General features: G+C 45.8%; 1 protein-coding gene across 1 annotated transcript in view; it reads left to right on the plus strand.

Annotated features, from left to right (window-relative positions):
• The window catches only part of slit1b (slit homolog 1b (Drosophila)), a 50103-nt gene that overhangs the window by 1254 nt on the left and 29521 nt on the right, over nt 1–19328 (plus strand). Inside the window, exons 2-4 of the mRNA XM_041036662.1 lie at nt 9878–9949; nt 10993–11064; nt 11155–11226. Of these exons, the coding sequence (XP_040892596.1) occupies nt 9878–9949; nt 10993–11064; nt 11155–11226 (216 nt within the window). The remainder of the gene's footprint in view (nt 1–9877; nt 9950–10992; nt 11065–11154; nt 11227–19328) is intronic.

Raw genomic sequence — 19328 nt, forward strand, 5'->3', positions numbered from 1 at the left:
GCTGACAACTACACTCTGTATTCTCAGATGCTGCAGGTCTAGTTTTCATGCCACTTTGAGGAATGACTCATGTTTCTAAAAGTAGATCTTTCTGACTTTGGCAGGCTTCCCTCGATGCCCCACTGATCTAATTTTCATGAAACCTCCAGGAGTCATACATCTTCTCACCGACTCTCGCACTAAAACGAGCGCTCGGGTCAAATGAACGCATGTAGCAGCTTTTATTTCCAAACCGTCAGTTGTGTGATTGCCCACAGCAGCCAGAGAATCACTGTGTACGAACCACATTTTCTCATTTAAGAAGAAGATGATAGTCAGACCTCTTCTCTGAAGAGGCCTGATGTTATGCTGCTGATGATACTGTTGTTGTCTTAATTGGTTTCCCTGCTCTGCAGAGTGTTTCTCCTCGTGTCGAGTGTTGCTGCACATCAGTGACTCTAGGAACTCGCTGGGTGAAATATCTAATTGTGATGTCAAGTATTTAGTGTTATTTACCAGTTTATGCACAAAAATAAGGAGGATGAGCCCAAAAGGAGCAATGTGAGTCACATACCTTAAAATGTTGTGTTGGAGATTTTCTCTGTAGAGCCTTTAATCTTCTAACCTAAAAAAAAACCCACTGAAAACACTGCAGTGTGGAGTGTTTGTATATAAATAAGGAAACACTTTGTTTCTGACCCTCTCTGAGTGTATGTGCTGTATGTACTGTATGTACTGTATAGGGTTCTCTGTGCAGGGTGAACATGTATGTTTTTGTCCATTGTGAGTGTGTGTGTGTGTGTGTGTGTGTTTATTTCAGGTTCTAGAGTGCCTGTGTGTGAATAATTGATGATTGTCAGGGGTGCCAGCAGAGATACATTATCCTCCCTCCTCTCTGGGTTACTGTAGCGTGGAGGATGTTTTCCCCTCTGAGGCTGATAGCTTTATGATCAGGGACGGGGGCTCGGGCTCCTGGTCGAAGAGAAATGGCCTGGAAAAAACTCCGAGCCTGCAGACCCACTTGCCCGTTTGTCTTTTTTCCGTCGCTGAGAGGGCGGCTGTTTTTCGCTGAGGGTTTGCTCGCAGTAATTGTAACTGACAGTGGAGAAACAGAACAAAACGCCCGAGCATCTATAGTGTCTCCTCTGCTGACAGACGTGTTGCTGGTAGAAATAAAGGCACAGTATCATTTAGCTGAATCGACAGGTGTAACCGATGTTATGAAAGTTAACATTTAATCCTAACCTTTGGTGTTTTAGGTTCGGATCTGTCTTCATGATGTCGGCCGAGTTTAATCAGGTGAAAATGAGAATCTGTGAGAATGTCATCGAAAAGCTTTCTGCCGCCGAGTTGAACGACGGCAGCAGCAGCGACCTCTTTGACGAGACATTCGTGACATTCTTTTTTAGATAAGAAATAAAAACAAGAACCTCAGGAGATTCTTTGCCATTTGTATTAAGCACCCAAACTGAAAGGTCGAATTTCCATTTCCTCAACATTACCCAAGGTTTAGCCACTGCTGCATGGAAAAATCCTGTGGTTTAGTTTTACGTAAGAGTGAAGGCAGGACTTTTGAGATGTTACCCACGTTCGTCGTGCAGCTACAATGCCTGACTGCTGTTCAAACAGCTGCAGGAACTTTTTTAAATGAGTTTGACACCTTGGAAGGGCTGTTTTCCTCTTTCAATCAAATGAATCCACCGGTTTACTCTCATCTGCCTCTTTTACCATAAGCTGCGTGGTTTCACGTATGTGGGTTTCGAGTTGTCTGTCGCTGACAGTTCCACCTCAGCCTAGAACAATGGCTGTGAATGAGATTGAAAAAAAAAAAATCACTTTTGAAAGACTAAACCGTGTCTGATTAATACAGAAAGCAGAGCATCAACAGTTTTCATCTATCTGTGATTTGTTTGGAGTGACCAGTTAAAAACACCTACGCCAGAGAGCGACCAGTGACCGGTTGCTCTGCCCGTGTAAACGGATCCGGTGCGACCTCCTGACCTCTGAATTGTTTCCCCGTCCCAGAGCTCCGCCAGCCCACGGTCCCGCAGACTCAGACAGTCCCTGCCCTGCAGTGCAGAGGAGTGACTCATTAAACTGCTATTTGTTAAAGGGCTTGTCGCCCAATTAGCATGTAAAGCGATCTGAGTGTGTGTGTGTGTGTGTGTGTGTGTGTGTCAGCTGGACAGCTAGCCACTGGGGGAGAGAGAGTTAGTGGTGTGTGTGTGGCAGAGCGAGAGTGTGTGTGTACAGTATTCCCTGAGAGACAGCCGGCAATAAGAGGGTCATTTATCAAGGTGACTGCACCAGTCCAACTAAACACCCCCTCCTCGCTGGATTGTCATGGCAACGGTGAAAAATGGCTGCCCCTCTGGGCCCTGATGAGCACGGTTATTTGAGCAGAGAAAAGAGGAAAGTGTGTGAGAAAGAAAGAGAGAGAGAGGGAGAGCAGATCCGTGAAGATGAGTTCACGAGTGTCCGCGCTGATATGCTCTACGTTTACAATAAACCGGGTCTCCTCACAACGAGGACAGCGAGCTGCGGACAGTGTCCAACAGTCCCTTCAAAATAAGTTAACATTCAGTTAGGCACTGCGACCTCTTTAGTGGTCGCACTGGGAAAAGTATGTTTTTTTAAAACCACAGATTTTCAGCCGGACTTTTGTGTTGACATTTTCATGCATCCAAAAGTGGTATTGTTTTTATTCCAAGAATTCACTGCGGGTAACATTAAGTGGGCTCTGAGTAGGTTTACAGTTATACAGAGTGGACACAGGAATGGTTTTCAAACATTACACTATAAATTATATTTTTAAAAGCTCATTTTGCCTGAGTTTCATGCCGTGCTAAGGACCCTGGAGTAGATTATAGTAGTTATAGCACATAATTAGATGCAGGTTGCCTGATTTGAAGTCGTACTCTTCTGCCTGTCCATGCTTATTGTCTCTGAACCTCTTGATAAGTCTGAAGTTTAAAGGTCAGTACAGGCTTTTAAAAACAGAATTCAGAAAAACAGGCACATCAGTTCAGTTATCGGACTTCGTTAATCATATAACGCTCAAAGTTTCTTGTATCCGTCAGCAGCCAAACAGAAAGTTTACTGCAGGTGTCTGAAATGTCTCCTGGTGAACTCTCTCTGCCCTGAATGAACCTGACACGCAATCAGGACGAGGAATCTGAAAGCAGACACAAACTATGTCAACATGTGTTTGTATGTACAGGAGACAGTGTGAGACAGAGCAGGACGAGGTCTGAGTCCCACTCTGGTGTTTTATCTTTGTGTATCTGTGAAACAGAGTGTGTGTGTGTGTGTGTGTGTGTGTGTGTGTGTGTGTGTGTGTGTGTGTGTGTGTGTGTGTGTGTGTGTGTGAGAGAGAGAGAGAGAGAGTGTATGGTGTGGTATCTGTGCAGAGTTCCTGGATACTCACAACTCAAACATAAACAACTGAAACTGTCTGTGTGTGTGTGTGTGTGTGTGTGTGTGTGTGTGTGTGTGTGTGTGTGTGTGTGTGTGTGTGTGTGTGTGTGTGTGTGTGTGTGTGTGTGTGTGTGTGTGTGTGTGTGTGTGTGTGTGTATGCCATTATGTGTAGCTGCCAGTGAGACAGCTAATTGAGTGTGAGGCGGATTAGCGTTAGCGCCTGACGCCGTGAGCAGAAAGCGGGAAACTGAGATGCCACGTGCACATGTACACACACACACACACACACACACACACACACACACACACACACACACACACACACACACACACACACACACACACACAGAGCATTTTGTCTTTGTCACTTATGAGGACATTGTACTGAGTTACATTAGTTCACTGGAGATTTAACAAAAACGTCTAAACCCTAAACTGTAATGGTTTGTCTCGCGGGGGACCGCGGCATGATCAGCACAGATGAACAGGTTTTTCCGAGCTCACGTCCAGCGTGAATGTGTGTGCTGTATCTGTTCCTGTTTCTCTTTTCAAGTTTAAAGTTTAACCATGCAGAGAACGAACAAACCAGAGTCTGGTCTAATTATCACACACTGTGGGAGCTTCTTTTTCTGGAGAGCTGCAGTGCAGAGGTATTCACTCTGAGCTCCGTTTAAATCTCCATTTAATTCAGAATGACTGTCAGGAACTGTAAACATAGACGGACTTTGTGTGTTTCTTTCTTTAAATGCCCAAACACTGAAAAGCTCAGCAGCAACACATCATCCTGAAACTGTCCAGGTTCCTCGGGGACAGTCCACAGACCTCACTGTGAACATTTTTCATTGGGGGACTTGGAAACTGTCCACAGCGTGGTCTGCGGATTAGTAACCTGGACACTGTTTCTGGAAAGACAACGTGCTGTAGTCAGGTTTTGGGTTGTGAGCGGCACAGACTAAATTCCATTCACCTCCGTCTGCTGAGAATCGTACAACCAAAACGTTCAGTGGACGTTGACACCAGAAGGTGTAGGGAAAGCAGCGGGTACTACTGAGCAGAATAATTCTCAATATTCAGTCACACACACACACACACCTCGTTTCTCAGTTTCATTACCTCTGATGCCACCTCAGCTTCTTCTCTGTCTCTCTCTCTGTCTCTGTCCATCTCTTATAATCATCTTACCATTTTCCCTGCAGCCGCCTCAGTGGGAAAGATGCTGCTAATGAAGTGTCATTAGTCCTGAAGCGTGTGTGTGTGTGTGGTCGCTAATATTAGTCACATCCACTGTGCTGCGTCTGGGGAGAAAGATGGGATGGGGAGAGTGAAGAGGAGAAGGGAGCAGCAGCAGCAGCAGCAGGAGGGAAGAGTTGTTTCAGGCTGTCAGCAGAAGAGGAGGAAATGGGGAGGTGAAGATGGAGGAGGAGGGAGGTGAAAGAGAGGAGGACAGTAATATGACAGAGGTGTTACAGAAGGGAAGAGGAGGAGGGAGGACGAAGGAGGTGACGGCGAAAACTGAGATCGCTTTCACATCTGTGGTGCCGTCTTGTGTTGAACTTGGTCGCATTTCACCCAGTTGGTTTTAGGCAGATCGTAATTTATCCAAAAAAAAAAAAGCTGCCTAGTTTTCTTTCCACGTCAGGAAATGACTTTGTTCTGAGCTGCAGAACATTTGCTGCCGCTCCTAATTTGGTGTACCAAGCATCTGAGCGGGATATCGGTCACGGTCAGACCTTGGTCCAAATGGAGCACTGCAGGGCCGATTGGAAACGAGCCGAGAAACCTCCTGCTCAGTAACATCTTGTACTGATTGTTCTGTTCTCATATGGCCAAAGGAAGAATGGAACCACCCCGGGGTTGCACAGAACTGTTCTGAATAGGTATTAAAAAGGGTTATTGGGAAGAGTTTGGAGCCAGCAGAGGTGGTGCCAGTGCAGGGGGCTCCGTCAGTTCAGCCAGGATCTACTTTTTGTCTGTGGGCAGTAGAAACAGTGGTTTCCGAGAAGCTTTTAAACGAATAAAACTGCACTTCCTGTATCATATTTCATGATCTCACCTGTACCTTAAACGACACGCTCACACCTACGCTTTGGGACCAGTGTTGTTTTACCACAGGGCTGTTTTCGGTCTGAATCCCCACTGAAACCAGCACATTTTTCTTTTTGTGCAGAAAAACTCATGACTCACTCATTTAACAGTGGGCGACGTCTCACAGACACAGAAATAATTCTAAACAAACTGACGCCATCCTCTGTAACCGGGACAGGCTGGACCTCACCGACACAAATACACCATTTTACCAAAGGAACCTGATCAGATGAGGGTCTGGGACTGAGCTGGATCACTGTTTAGTAAACAGCGGATGAAGCGGAAAAGTGTTGGGTTTCCTTTTGTTGTTTATTCAGACCAGTTGAGACTGTATATTATTTCTCTGTCTCTGTCTCTAATGGCTGTGAGTGTGGTTTTGTGGGGAGGAGGATTTTGTTCGTGCTTCATGTGTGTATCTTGATACCTCACCGGTCCGTGCGCCCTGCTCAGATGCTCCATTGATTAGTAGATTAAAATTAGCCATTTACATCGACTTGCCTCGTGCACGCTCAGATGGAAGCTACTGCTCTGTGTGTTTATGTGTGAGCAGATGTGCATGGAGGCTGATGATGGCCGATGTTTTGTGCTGACATTTGGTTTCTTTAGATTAGAACACTTTCAAGACATGTATCATGTCCCTCCTCTTCAGTGTCCTTGGTGTTGGACATTGTTTGGATTTGATTGACCTATCGATTGATAGGCTTTGTTTAATAAACATGGAAACCATGACCAGCACACAGGGATACGTTCCGAGCATACAACAAAAAGATGTGAGATTAGATTAATGTTTATTCACATTCTCACGACTGTTCGCCTCTGTCCAGGGCAGGAGGTCGACAGTGCGAGCCAGTGTTACAAATTCAGCAAAAAGTTGATCATTTCAATAATTTTCAATTTGCCTGTAAATGTCTCCTCATGTCCTTGTGCTGAGGAAAAACACATTATTTGATCAATTTGAATTGTAGTCGGTTTTTGAGCACACGTTCCACCTTGGAAGAAAAGTAAGCCTCTTTATTTTATCGATGAATAATTTTCTCTGAATTTCGTCAGAAAATAGGAAAAATGCTGCTATAATTTCTTAAACGTCTTCAAACGTCTCGTTTTATTTGACCGAGAGTCCAAAACCCAAAGACATTTAGATTTCTGTGATATATGATAATGATCACTCTGCTGCTTGACAGTTTTTCATCCTCAGAAATCTGGACCGATTTCTTTCGGTGCTCGGAAAGTACTGAGGTTAGATACCGAGCTCTGCTTCAGAATCATAGCTTCCTCTCACTGTGTTTATTTCTTTCTCTCTATCCACACGACACCCCCCCCCCCCGCCCCCCGCCTCCCGCCTCCTCTCCCTCCATGTCAGATCTAACAGTGGAGAGCAGGGCTGAGCGGATCAACTGCCTCACTGCCCACTGAGGCTGTGATTCTGTGTGTGTGTGAGTGTGTGTGTGTGTGTGTGTGTGTGTGTGTGTGAGACGCGTTCTGCTTTAATGAGCTATTGTTTGGCAGAGTCGCCACTCGAGGGGAGTCTGTCGCTCAGCTGACCCCTGACCCCGCCATGCTGCACAAAACTCAATTAACCACGCCTCATCAGGCCTGTGCTTGTGTTCCTCTCTTCCCTCACAGTCCCTCTCCTCCTCCTCCTCATGCGATGAAGACCGATCTTACAGGCGTTTTGCCGTTAGTGTGTGATATTTTCGGCCGGGGTGTGTCTCCGAGCGTCCACCACACGTGCTCCTCTAGCTCGGGAGAAATGTGGTGGCTCGCTGTACGTCTCTCTCTCTCTCTTCCTCCTGATGCTTGTTTTTCCTGTGCAGTCTAACTGTCAGGGTGATTTCACACACATCCGCGGACTGATTTCGGACCCCCCGCCATGACCCGTCTCCATCCATCCTTCCCTCCCTCGCTCCCAGCCAGTCCCCTCCCTTTGCTTCACCCTCAGGCCCTTAGAACCACCACCTCCTCCATCTTTAGACTGAAAGACCTAAAAAAAAAAATTTGATTTTCCTCCAACTGGATGAGATTTTTTATCACGTTGAAACATTTTCTACTCTAAAGCGTCAGTACAACAATCTGCTTTATCGGCTTGTCTTACATTACGTGCAATAACATTATTAATTTTATTTTTTAAATTTTTATTCAGTGGAGAATGTGGCTGTGTTACCAGGTTTTTTTTTGGTCAAAGCTGAATTATATTTAACACTTTGAGGTTTACGTGATTCACATAATGTGCATCCATTGGAAATCCGTCACCGACAGAAGGCAGAAGTTGTGATAAAGAAGGAAAGAGAGCCTGTTTTTATCTGCTCTCAGGTCCTGGATGTACCTGATACACAGCACTGGCTTTTAACGGCATGTTTGCCTGTATGTGCTGTGTGGCCTTTGTGTAGCCTTTGTGCGTCCTGCGTTCATTCACTGGTTGCTGTGAATTTACTTGCAGCGAAGCCCATCAATGGTGGGAGCAGCTTGTCAGGACAGGTCAGTGGGACCTGTAGCTCCGGGGCTCTTTGAAATATAATCTCCCTTTGTTTTCCAGCACTTTATGAATCTAAATGATTAAACAATTAATCATGACAATCGATAGCAATTAACAGATAATGACAATAAGCAAAACTGGGAGTTCTCTAGGAGGATGTTGTGCAGGCAGCAGGGAGGACATACCTCTGCAGACACACACACTGTCTGACTGAGTCAAAGCAAGTGAGTCTTTTTAGTGCATAATTCCCTTTTGCTCCACAGCAGCTATGCAGTGAAACACTGTCTGGGGAAACAGAAAAGGGGAATTTTCTTTAGGACTTTGGAAGATTTGATTCCTCCGATCAGACTCCTAAAGTCTCGCGGTATCCTCAGCTAAACTTTAGAATACTTTTTGTGTGAAGTGTGAATCTGTCCCTTCACTGTAATTTGCACAAAACTCCTGAAACAAAAGAAAAAGCACAGAGAGCATGTGAGAAAATAAACTTTGAATGGTCTCAGGTTCTGAGCTTTTTGGTGCAGCGCAGCCTTTTTTTTTCTGCCATGGGCACGAACGTTTGCCAGGTGTTTTCTCTGCGTTTCCATGAGGCAGGTGTGGATCCGGTTCACACACCCAAACCACAGCATCCACTCTCTTTCTGCCTCTGTCTCTCTTTTTCTTTTGCACAGGACGGGACAAGGTCACAGTCTGCTCCACCCTTTACAGTAGCACAGGAACATGACACTACACTACACACACACACACACACACACACACACACAGGTATGTGCTCAGGGCTCAGTTTACCTCTCCATCCACAAAGCCTCGTGGGAAGAGTGACATCATCCCGTCTCTTTCTTCGCGGCTGTCGATCAAAGTAGACAATGAGGTCATGGGGTTAAACCCCGCCCTCTGGAAGCAGCCTCTAGGACTGCGTTAGAAACAGTGCCTGGATCAGTACAGTATCACATGACACGCACTGGCAACTGTTTATACCTGAGCTCTTCACACAGGATGGATGGAAACTGAGCCATTTCTCTGACGCTTCCACCGTGAGTGACTTGGACGTGCCGTACGTCTGAGCGAGGAGAAACCGTTTGCCTGGTTTTCTCGCAGCTTTAAGCTGATTCACAGAAATAAACAATGCAGGTTGTCCTCAAAGTGAACTCCCACTGAAAAGATTTTCTGCAAACCGAGTGAAAATAACTTCAAAGAGCAGAAAAAAATTCATAGAAAGTGTCTTTGAGGAACCGTCTAACATTTTCTTTTTTTTTTCCTTTTTGAGTAAAAAGTGGAAAAACCTGACTTTGAATAAATCTGCTCTGGTTGTATATATTTTCATGTTTTCTGGTTGTATATTTTTCTGCCCGGGAGAAACACCAGCAGAAAGTTTCAGAGCAGCTTTATCTGCTGCCTTTGTAACAATAATCAGGGCAGCGGTTCGCTTTTTGGCCGCAGACTCCGGTGGTTCATAAATCATTAAAGCCGGTTACTTCATCATCAAATTGGATTTTCAGAATAAATTAGAGCTGGAGGGTGATATGTGACCACCTGCCTCCTACAGTCCCACTCTGAAACTCAGTGTAGCCTCCATGCTAACGCTTCATCGGTGGCCAATAACATATTTTCAAAAGCGAGAGAATAATACTGCACATACGCGGTGCAGCACACTGAATGGATCATACTGTACAGACAGGAGAAACAGTCACAGCGTCACTGAAAGGATGAAGCCAAGCTAAACTTAAAAAATGTTCAGTAATTTATGTAAATTTCATACAGAAGTCAGTTTCTCTGTGAAGGTAAAAACCAATGATTTATTCAGATATGCAGACATGTCATACATGTCAATAATAATCTTTGTTTCATGTTATATGTTATTGATTGTTTGAATGTGCCGACGCTGACCTCTGTCCTTACGACATGTTTTTGTCTTTGTTTTCCAGGGATCTGAACGGAAACAACCTGACCGTCATCACCAAGGCAGACTTCTCTGGTCTCAAACACCTCAGAGTCCTGTAAGTCGCAGCCACGTTTACGATCACAGCTGCATGTGTGTTTCTGTGTGTTCAGAACTGACGTGTTCGTCCGGTCAGTTCATTTTTTCCCTTTTTCTTTTAAAAATATAAGAAGAGCCCTAACCTTCTCTCTCAGGTGTCAGGCTGCCACGCTGTTGACAGGGTGGCAGCTTGTATTTATCCAGCAGAGATTCTTTCCCACATTTCTCTGGTAGTTTAAGGTCCGGTAGGAACGTGGGAATCACGGCTGCCGTGCCACTGAAAAAGCCAGAGGGCACTGAACGATGCTTTAGCTCAGCGGTGACACATGAACCACCCAGAGGTGCTTGTTTGGTGTCGGTGTCAGTCAGATTTACAACACGGAGGGGTTTATCTGTGACCCTTTGACCTGGAAACACCGTGCCCTCTGGGAGAGGCTGGATGAGCCGTGGTTTCCTGTGTGAACCCGAGGACTGGGACTGTGCTGAGCGTCAGTGACGGACACGAGGTGTTAAAAAAAAGACGACATGCCAGGAACTAATGGCACCTCCGGAGGCCTGCTCAGAACAGATTAGCAGCCCGCTGGGAGCCCGGGGCTCGCTGCTGTCAGGAGGGGATTGATGGTGAAGTGTTACACCACTGGTTTATGATATTGAAGTCTGTGTCGTTTATTTATCAAATACACAGATCCCAGCAGCGGCTGCGGGAGAGAGAATGGGTCTTTAGGCTTTGTGTTTTCCATCTGATTTATGACAGGGTGAAAGATGTTACACGTTGGTTTGTGCAGAGCCTCAGTTTAATTGTTTACACACGTAAAGTCACCCACTTGTCATTGTTAGTGTAGTTTAGTAGATGCACTGGTGTTTGCTGCCAGTACGTCCTGACTGAAATATGTTTTAATCGGTTTTTGATGTGGTCTAATGGCAAAAATATTTCTCGAACAAGCTTTTTATTTTAAGAAAATAAAACATTTTGTTCTGAAAAAACGTTTTACTGCACTTTTTTTTTTTTATTACTGCAGTGAAACATTTTGCTCATTGTGAGTTAATCATTTTGTGTTGCAGTCATCTGATGGAGAACCAGATCAGTAACGTTGAGAGGGGAGCTTTGGATGAGCTGAAGGAGCTGGAAAGACTGTGAGAATAACTGACACACACATTATGAGTGAGATGACTGTAATATTTGCTCTGCCAGATTCTTATTCCTATATGTCTTTGTCCACCCAGTCGCCTGAACAAGAACCGTCTCAGCCAGCTGCCAGAGCTGCTGTTTCAGAAGAATGAAGCCCTGTCTCGTCTGTGAGTACAGTCTCTGTCTCTGTCTCTGTCCTTTACCTGAGTTTACCCTCTGTTCTAAATCTAACACCTGAACCCTGCACGTCCAGGATCGGGATCGATCGGACCCGGTCCGTCACGGTGTGTGGGCCGACCGCTGTGGGTGACTGACACATAAAATCATAGTTTCAGTCTACAGCTGTCTGATGAAGCTGTTTGTCTGTGGCACTTTGTGTGCAGGGGAGATGTGGTGTGTGTGTCTGTGTTTTAAGTATTTTTATTACAGTTTCTCTGAGGTGTTGCTTCTTTCAAGGATCATCTTTGCACCTTGGACCAGATGAACTTCCTTTGTCTTATAAAGTTAGATTTGATTTATCCTGCGTCTTATCAGACGGCTGAAATTTGTTTGGTTTTAAGTGATAAACCGTCACACACGCGGTGGAGTGACAGAGTTATTTTCTGCTTCAGGCTGTGAGTTCACTGGTTTTTCTAATCAAAAACTGACCCATTTTTCTCACCTAGAAAACTCTGCAAACAGCCTCCCCTCGGACAGCAGAGGCACCGCAAACCGCTTACAGAGTCCCACAGGAGCAGTGGGCACAGGCGAGCTTTAATTTGACAGCTCCACACACACACACACACACACGCACGCACACACACACACACACACACACACACACACACACACACACACACACACACACACACACACAAGAGCTTTTTTTTTTTCTTTTTTAATGACTGAAAGCTTGGACACAGTTGGTTACTATGCGGCTAAATGTGTCACACAGACACTGCTGTGAAGTCTTTGTTATAGATGTGTGTTTGTAGTGTGGGACGGGGAAGGTATCTGCTAACTGCCTGGAGACGCCTGGATACACACACACAAACACTGCTGGAGAGAGAGAGAGAGAGAAAAGCAAACACAACAGAGCTCTTTAATTAACTTTTCCCAGTGATTGATCCATTTATGACAGTGATGTGTTTGTGTACCTGCGCGTGTGTGTGTGTGTGTGTGTGATGGTTTTCATGCTAAACACAGGAAACGTGCAGGTACAAAGAGACACTCTTACTTTTGCTGTGAGCTCAGACGAAGGGGAGTAAAGTGGATAACAGCCATGAAAAATAACAGTAATTATAGGAGATGTACAGGTGGACATGCGTGTGTGTGTGTGTGTGTGTGTGAGTGAGAAAGAGAGGGAGATAAAGACAAAGTGTGGGAGTGATAAACGGTAAGAGAAAGTGTGTGTGTGACAGTGTTTGTTTGTGGATGTGTGCCTGTCCTGATTATTTGCTGTTTGCCTTTTTTGGCCATTTCACACTGGCTCCCATCAGGGAACGCCGAGATGGACTTGGCACGTTCGATCAATCAACGCAGCACACACACACTCACAACGCGGCACACACATGGAGTGACACACACACAGTGCAGAGCCATTAGCACTTCCTCCAGCAGGAGTGATTTCTTTTCCTCCCGCTGTGTTGATGGACTCTATAAAGCCCAATGTCCCTTGGAAACACACACACACACACACAAATAGGTTTGTGTGCTGCTTTTTGTCTGTGAGCATTTTCCCTCTGTCCATAACACCCTCCCTCTTCTTCTTCTCTCCTCATATCTGTGTTTCCATATTGTTCTTCTCTGAGATTCAAAACTTGGTCCTTGGTGTTTTTACACAAACCGCCATGACCTGAAGTCCTGTTTCTCACTTTTCTGATTCATCAAATCAGCGTTCATCAGGGTATTACAAAAAAATCGTTCCAGGAACGTGACAAAAAAAAAAAAAAACATGGATATGATATTTATTTTGGAGATTCGTGTCATACGACACAGACTCCAGTTTATGGAACAGAAAAGTGAAAAAGCAAACCTCAACTCAAATGAAGCGAAGGCGCCGTGGACCTCCTGTGACTCCATTTTCTCTGTAGCTCATTAGGAGCTCACGCATGTGTTACCTGATCCAGCTGGAAAAACCTCTGATTAAAACAAATCGAGTCTTTACTGGGGAATTAAACACTTTCGTCCCCCAGGTCACTCGAGCTTTACGGCACTCTGTTTGAATACCACAGCTTTCCTCCTCTTTGATGGAGACGGTCAAGTTCAGCATTTAACCCGATCAATCACAGGTCGGTCACATTATTAGGCTCCAGCACTGCAAAGCCTTTCTCTCTGTGGGAACTGGTTTGAGGTGATAGCAGAGAGACGTTCAGCAGCTGCTGTGTGAATATCATACGTTCATACTGAGGTTTTCAGGAGTGGTGCAGGCTGCCGACACCTCAGGAAGCTCCCTGCGGTTGTTTTCCGTCAGATTCATCATCGTGATCACGGCTTTCTCCTCAGTCTCTGCTTGATTTCCTGTGACTCATCTTTCTCCCACATGCACTCTCTCTCTCTCTCTCTCTCTCTCGCTCTCTCTCTCTCTCTCCCTCTCTCTCCCTCTCTCTCCCTCTCTCCCTCTCTCTTTCATCTGTTCCTCTCGTTGCTTCGTCCGCTTCCTTTTCTTGTTTTTGCAGAATCTCATTTCTCTCTCTCTCTCTCTCTCTCTCTCTCTCTCTCTCTCTCTCTCTCCCCGGCCTTTTGTTGGCCCTGTGTGGTTGTGTGAAGGGTTCGCTCCACACCCAGTAACAGTCCTTTGTGTGTTTTGATGATACCCAGAGGCTGCCTGAATGTGTGTGTGTGTGTGTGTGTGCTCATGTACCATGGTGCCCCCTCTCAGCACCTCCCTTTAGCCCAGGGGAACCCAAGAATTATGGGAGTGTAGTTAGATGTCTCACACACACACACACACACTCACCTTGACCTTGAGGTGAACTGTGTGGTTAACCAGTCGATACCGAGCTCCAGCAAGTACGTTATTGACTGTGGATTGATGGGATTTACTCCGTCAGACCAACAACTTGGCAGCGTCGTGCTACATCCTGTCAACTCTGAGCTTCATAAGGAGTAAAGGAAGTAATAATGTGAAGGAATATACAGAAAAGGTAAATGGAAACATGAAGCTGGAAAAACACTGCGCCCTGATCAAACACGTTCTCGGTAGCAGACGCGATGTTCTTTGGAACTGCTGAAAGGGGCCGTGTGGAGTTTATGACCTCCAGCAGCACCGTGCAGGAATGCTTTTATCACTGCGTTGCCAGTTTGTTTGTGTCTTTTACATGTGAATGAGCACATGGGCGGGAAAAAGTCAAGGAAAGAAGAAGACTGGTCACCAGCAGGTGTGAACAAGGCAGGCCTGGGAATATTTAAAGACCGGCTTTGTTTTTGCAAAGCTTTAAGGTGGAATTCTGAAAGTTATTCAGAGACTTTAGAGGATTGAGTCTGAGTGAAATGAGTGCTCGCAAAAAAAAAAAAAAAAGAAATAAACCGGGCAATGAAAAGCGTGTGCGTGATTTAATGCGTGTCCTTTAGTGCGAGTCATCGCGGCTAACTTGCCCCCTCAGACACATGGAGAGTTTGTCTCATTAGGCAGAATGGCAGAGCTGTCCTCATTAGCACAGTTGATTGGCGTCTGAGTGCAGCTAATTAACGGTGTGAAGCTAACAGAGGCGGCGACAGCAGCTGCCGAGCTGCGGCTGTTTAAAGGCTAACCGGAGTGTGACCTCGCTGTTTACCCGGCTAATTTTCTGAGAGAGAGGAAGAGTAATATGTCTGTGAATGTGTCTGTGACTGTGCGTGATAATTGCTTGTATTAGCATTTGTACTATATAATTGTGTGTGTGTGTGTGTGTCTGTGTACTGTGCATGTGTGCTTATTACACAGATTTGAATCTACACCGCGGGCGTGTGTGTCGTGTTTTTGTGTGTGATTGTGTAACATAATTATTTCTAGGTGTGTGTCAGCAGCAAGGAAACGAGTGAGGGAGAGAAAGTGCGTGTCTGCACACGCGTTCATTAATTTTGTTTTGCCTGTGTGATACTTTCTGCGTGGATGCAGTTTTTGTAAGCGTCTGCTGTCTCAGTGTTTGGGAGGTAATTGGATGTGTGGGGATCTTTACATTGTGTGTCTGCGTCTGCATTTTACTCAGATCTCTGGAAGTCTGAAACAGGTTTTCCTCCAGAATTGCCCCCGTGTTCCCTGACATCCATCTCTCCTTCAGTCCCGACCAGTTTTCCGGTCCCAGCCGATGAAAAGCAGGATGCTGCCCTCACTGCGCGTCACTGTGGGAAGCGTGTTGCTTCTCAGGGTGATGGGTTTGTTTTCCCTCGGTGGGTGGTCTTCTCCTGCCAGGTTTGGAGTGGTACCATAGTCTTTGCATTTAGTGATTATGGATTTAATGGTGCCCTGGATATTTTTTTAAGCCAACCCTGATCTACACTTCTCCACAGCTTTGTCTCCGTCCAGTCTGCAGAGTTCCTCTGTCTTCATGTTGCTTGCTTAGTGATGTTTGAGTCTCAGGGCTCTTTCATGCACAGGAGAAGGATTTTCCCAGAATCTGAGTTTTCTTAAAGCTGGGACGGTGGGACGGTGGGACGGTGGACGGCGCTGCCTGCTGCGTGTGCTAACAGCTTCACGCTGGACGACAGGATCTGCGGCGAGGACGGACACCATCACCCCCCTTACAAAAACCCGCTCGGCTGTTATTCTTCAGCACAGAGTGTGTGTCTGAGTGTGTGTGTGTTTGTGGGAGGTCAGAGCGGGAACACTGATTTCCCCTGTCATGTCCGTCCAAAGTAAAGCTGACACGCAGAGAGCTGTGGAAAGGCATGATGGGAAGAAGCACACACCACTGTTCAAACAGCCAATCACTAATCTTAGATTGGCGCGAAGACAAATATTAGTGAGAGACAGTGGACAGTCGCATTCAGCTCTCACATCTCTGCTTCCTCTCTTTCATTTCCATTCCCTCTCTCCCTTGGGTTTTTCATCATTCTTCCCCTCCTCCTCCTCCTCTCCTTTCTCCTCCTCCCCAGCCTCATCGCCTTTTCTTCGTCTGCCTTTGGGGTTTTTCAATTAAGCACCGTGCTCCCCTGTGGATGGAGGGAAGAGGAGAAGGAAAAGAGTGAGCGATGAAGGAAAGAAGCAAGTACTCAGGGAGGTAGGGAGGTAGAAAAGGACAGAGCGAAGACCGTTTAATGGAGGAAAAGGGATGTTAGGGGAGAAGTGAAAGAAGAGGAGGGAGGAAAGCAAAGAAAGAGGAGGAGCGGTGTAATGAAGGAAAGAACAGCTGGAAGTGGAGAAGGAGGTGACGAGAAGGGAACGGCAAGACACAGAGAGCACGGAGGGGAAGCTAAAAGTAGAGGATGGAAGAGACATGAAGATAAAGGAGCAGAAAGGATGGAGGGAGGGGAAAAGTGAGAGGGACGGGAGATAATAACGATTTTGTAAAGTCACCGTCCGACAGTTCAGCTCAAACACAGGATAAATGAGCAGCACCACACCTCAGAGGGTTAGAGAGACACAGAAGACCTTTACCGTGTCCTCCTCCCGAGCTGGCTGAGTCAGGCCTGTTGCCATGGTTACAGCCCCCTTCGTGCCATCATGGGTCATGAACCTTCCCATAGTTCAGTGGGTGTGCGTGTTTGTGTGTGCTAATGGGAACATGTGTGTTTGTCACGCAGATGCGACACAGTGTGTGTTGTAGCGTGTTTGTGGTGCGATGTGCTCTGATTGTGTTGAGTCAAGACGCAGCCACTGGATGTTGTGTGAGGCTAATATTTAGCATGTGTGTGTGGTGTGTTTGCATGTCCATGCTGAGTGTGTGTGTGTGTGTGTGTTTTTGTGCCCTCACGCTGTGTGTTGTTTGTGTGTCTGCAGCTCTGTGGTCGACACAAAGACCAGAGGGAAATCAGAGAAATGAATGTTTGTGTGCTTCAGAAGTAAAACGAGGGTTTTCTCTCCGTGTTTTCCTCTCTTCTTTTCTCGTGCCGTCGTCTGTTCTTTAACCTTTCAAACTCTTCTTCTTGAGTTCACACTTGTGTTTCGTTCACGTTGTCCCGCTGAAGGCTCAGCATATTCATGTTCACCCAAGAAAAAAAAACAAAAACAAAAACCTGTTTTTATGGCGGCAGAATATTTCAGAGGTTTTGTGCGTTGTTTTTTACGCAGTTCTTCAAAATTAAGCTTGACATGTTTGGTATCTTTAGAAACTTTGGTGGCTTCCGTTATAATTTAAAATGAACCCCTGTGGCTTCGGTGCAATGTTTGGACACACACGACGAGTTTGTAATGATTTGTAATGATCACATTTTTATCTAAATATGAGCATGTGCATCTGTTTTAGTACAGATGTTTTTATGTTTTTGTTTAGTCAAACGTAATTTTCACATCTTCAGAGAGACCGCAGGATATTTATGTATGACTCTGTGTGTGTGTGCGTGTGTGTGCGTGCGTGTGTGTGTGTGTGTGTGTGTATTTACCTGTCAAAGTGAGAAGTTTGCAGATGTGAGTGTGTGATCTTGTGGCTCACGTCTGATCAGCTTCCTCTTGTTATTGTGTTATTGTGTGTCTGTCTCTGTGTGTGTGTGTGTGTGTGTGTGTGTGAGTGTGTGCGGGTCTCTGGCAGGTCTTTTTAGGGTCATCCTCTTTAAGTGTGGTTTCCTGCTCAGCCACATTTGTCCGCGTCCAGATGCTGCAGCAGTGCGGTTCTTTATTCTTTCTCTGCTTCACATCTGGCTTTAACTTTCTCGTTTCTCATCACTCTCTCTTTGCTCTTCCTTCTCTTTCCTAACGAGCGTTTTCCTTCCCTCTCTCATCACCTCTCCTTCCACCTCTGCGTGTACCTCAGTGTCTTTCAGTTCAGTAGATGATAACTTATTTAAGGTGTTTATACTGTGCGTGTTAGTGTGTGTCAGGTTGAGGAGGGGACCAGACTATGGCGATAAAATATTAATCGTGTTGTTGCTCTGATTCTGTCTGCTGACCTGCCTGGGTCGAGGTCAAACAACACAGTTTGTGTGTCTGTGTGTGTGCGTAAGCGAGCGAGTCAGTCGGGGGCTGATGCATCAGTGAGAAAGTGGAAACTCATCAGGGTTTTCTTGGTAGTGTGTTTTCTTTCAGCTACATCAGCTGATACCGTTTTTGTGCTGATTGTGGTTTTTGTTAGTTCTGCGTGGACCTGTAAATAAGCCATCAAGTCGACAGTTGTCATTCCATGAAAGCTGCGTTAAAAAGTCTTTCTGAAGTTAATAAAGGCCTAAATTAAAGAGAGCAATCAAAGTTATTGTGTTTTTATGAAAAAAGAAAAATCCCGGCTTTGTGTTTCCGTGACAGTGGACGGTGTTTCCACGTTGGCCTGAGGTGGAGGGACGGTGAAAGTGACAGTCGCAGGTTCAGGCTGAGCAGAAAGGCCAATGAAAACGTGTGGTGTGAGTTAATTAACACACAGGATCAATACAACGGCAGCGTCTCACCAGCTTTACTTTTACACATAAGCAGTTTAATTACAGCAACAGCCGTTTACCTAGATGACGAGTATTGATCAGCTGACATCCACACACGTTCATACACACGTTAATACAAACAACACTTTACTAACAAAAACCATCACAGCTGTAAAGACGGCTCGACCAGAACTAACCTGGGTTTGACCCGTGGTCGAGAGAGATGGGTGGATGAGCAGGGAACGAGTGGGAAAGTTTACCTTTCTCACCCTCCTCTGCGGGCAGGGAGGGAGGGATGGAGGGAGGAGGAGGATATTGAAACAACAGGAGAGACGCGGGAACAATGAGAGGATGAAGGGGAGGGAGGAAGGACGGAGGGGAGGACGGACACGGACACAACGGATGACAGAGCGGATCAGAAAATGAATAGAGGCGATAGCAGGAGAGAGAGAGAGCAAATATTATGAGACTACCTACTGTCCACACACACACACACACACACACACACACACACACGCACACACGCACACACACACACACGTCCAGCTGTGACCAGTCTGTTTCCCTCCAGTAAACATCATATCCAGCCTCCTGGTGTCCTGGCAACAGATGTCTTGGTAACCTGATGGGAAAGCATCTTTAATATTAGTGTGAGTGTGTGTGTGTGATTGTGATTGTGTATAAGTGTGTGTGTGTGTGTGTGTAAGTGTGTGTGTGTGAACATGAGAGCGAGCTGTCCATTGATGCTCCTCTCCGTGTGTAAGTGGATGTATTTCTGAATATGAAGCGTCTCATGTACACACAC

This window comes from Toxotes jaculatrix, chromosome 4 (assembly GCF_017976425.1).
Source record: "Toxotes jaculatrix isolate fToxJac2 chromosome 4, fToxJac2.pri, whole genome shotgun sequence".
Lineage (NCBI taxonomy): Eukaryota > Metazoa > Chordata > Actinopteri > Toxotidae > Toxotes > Toxotes jaculatrix.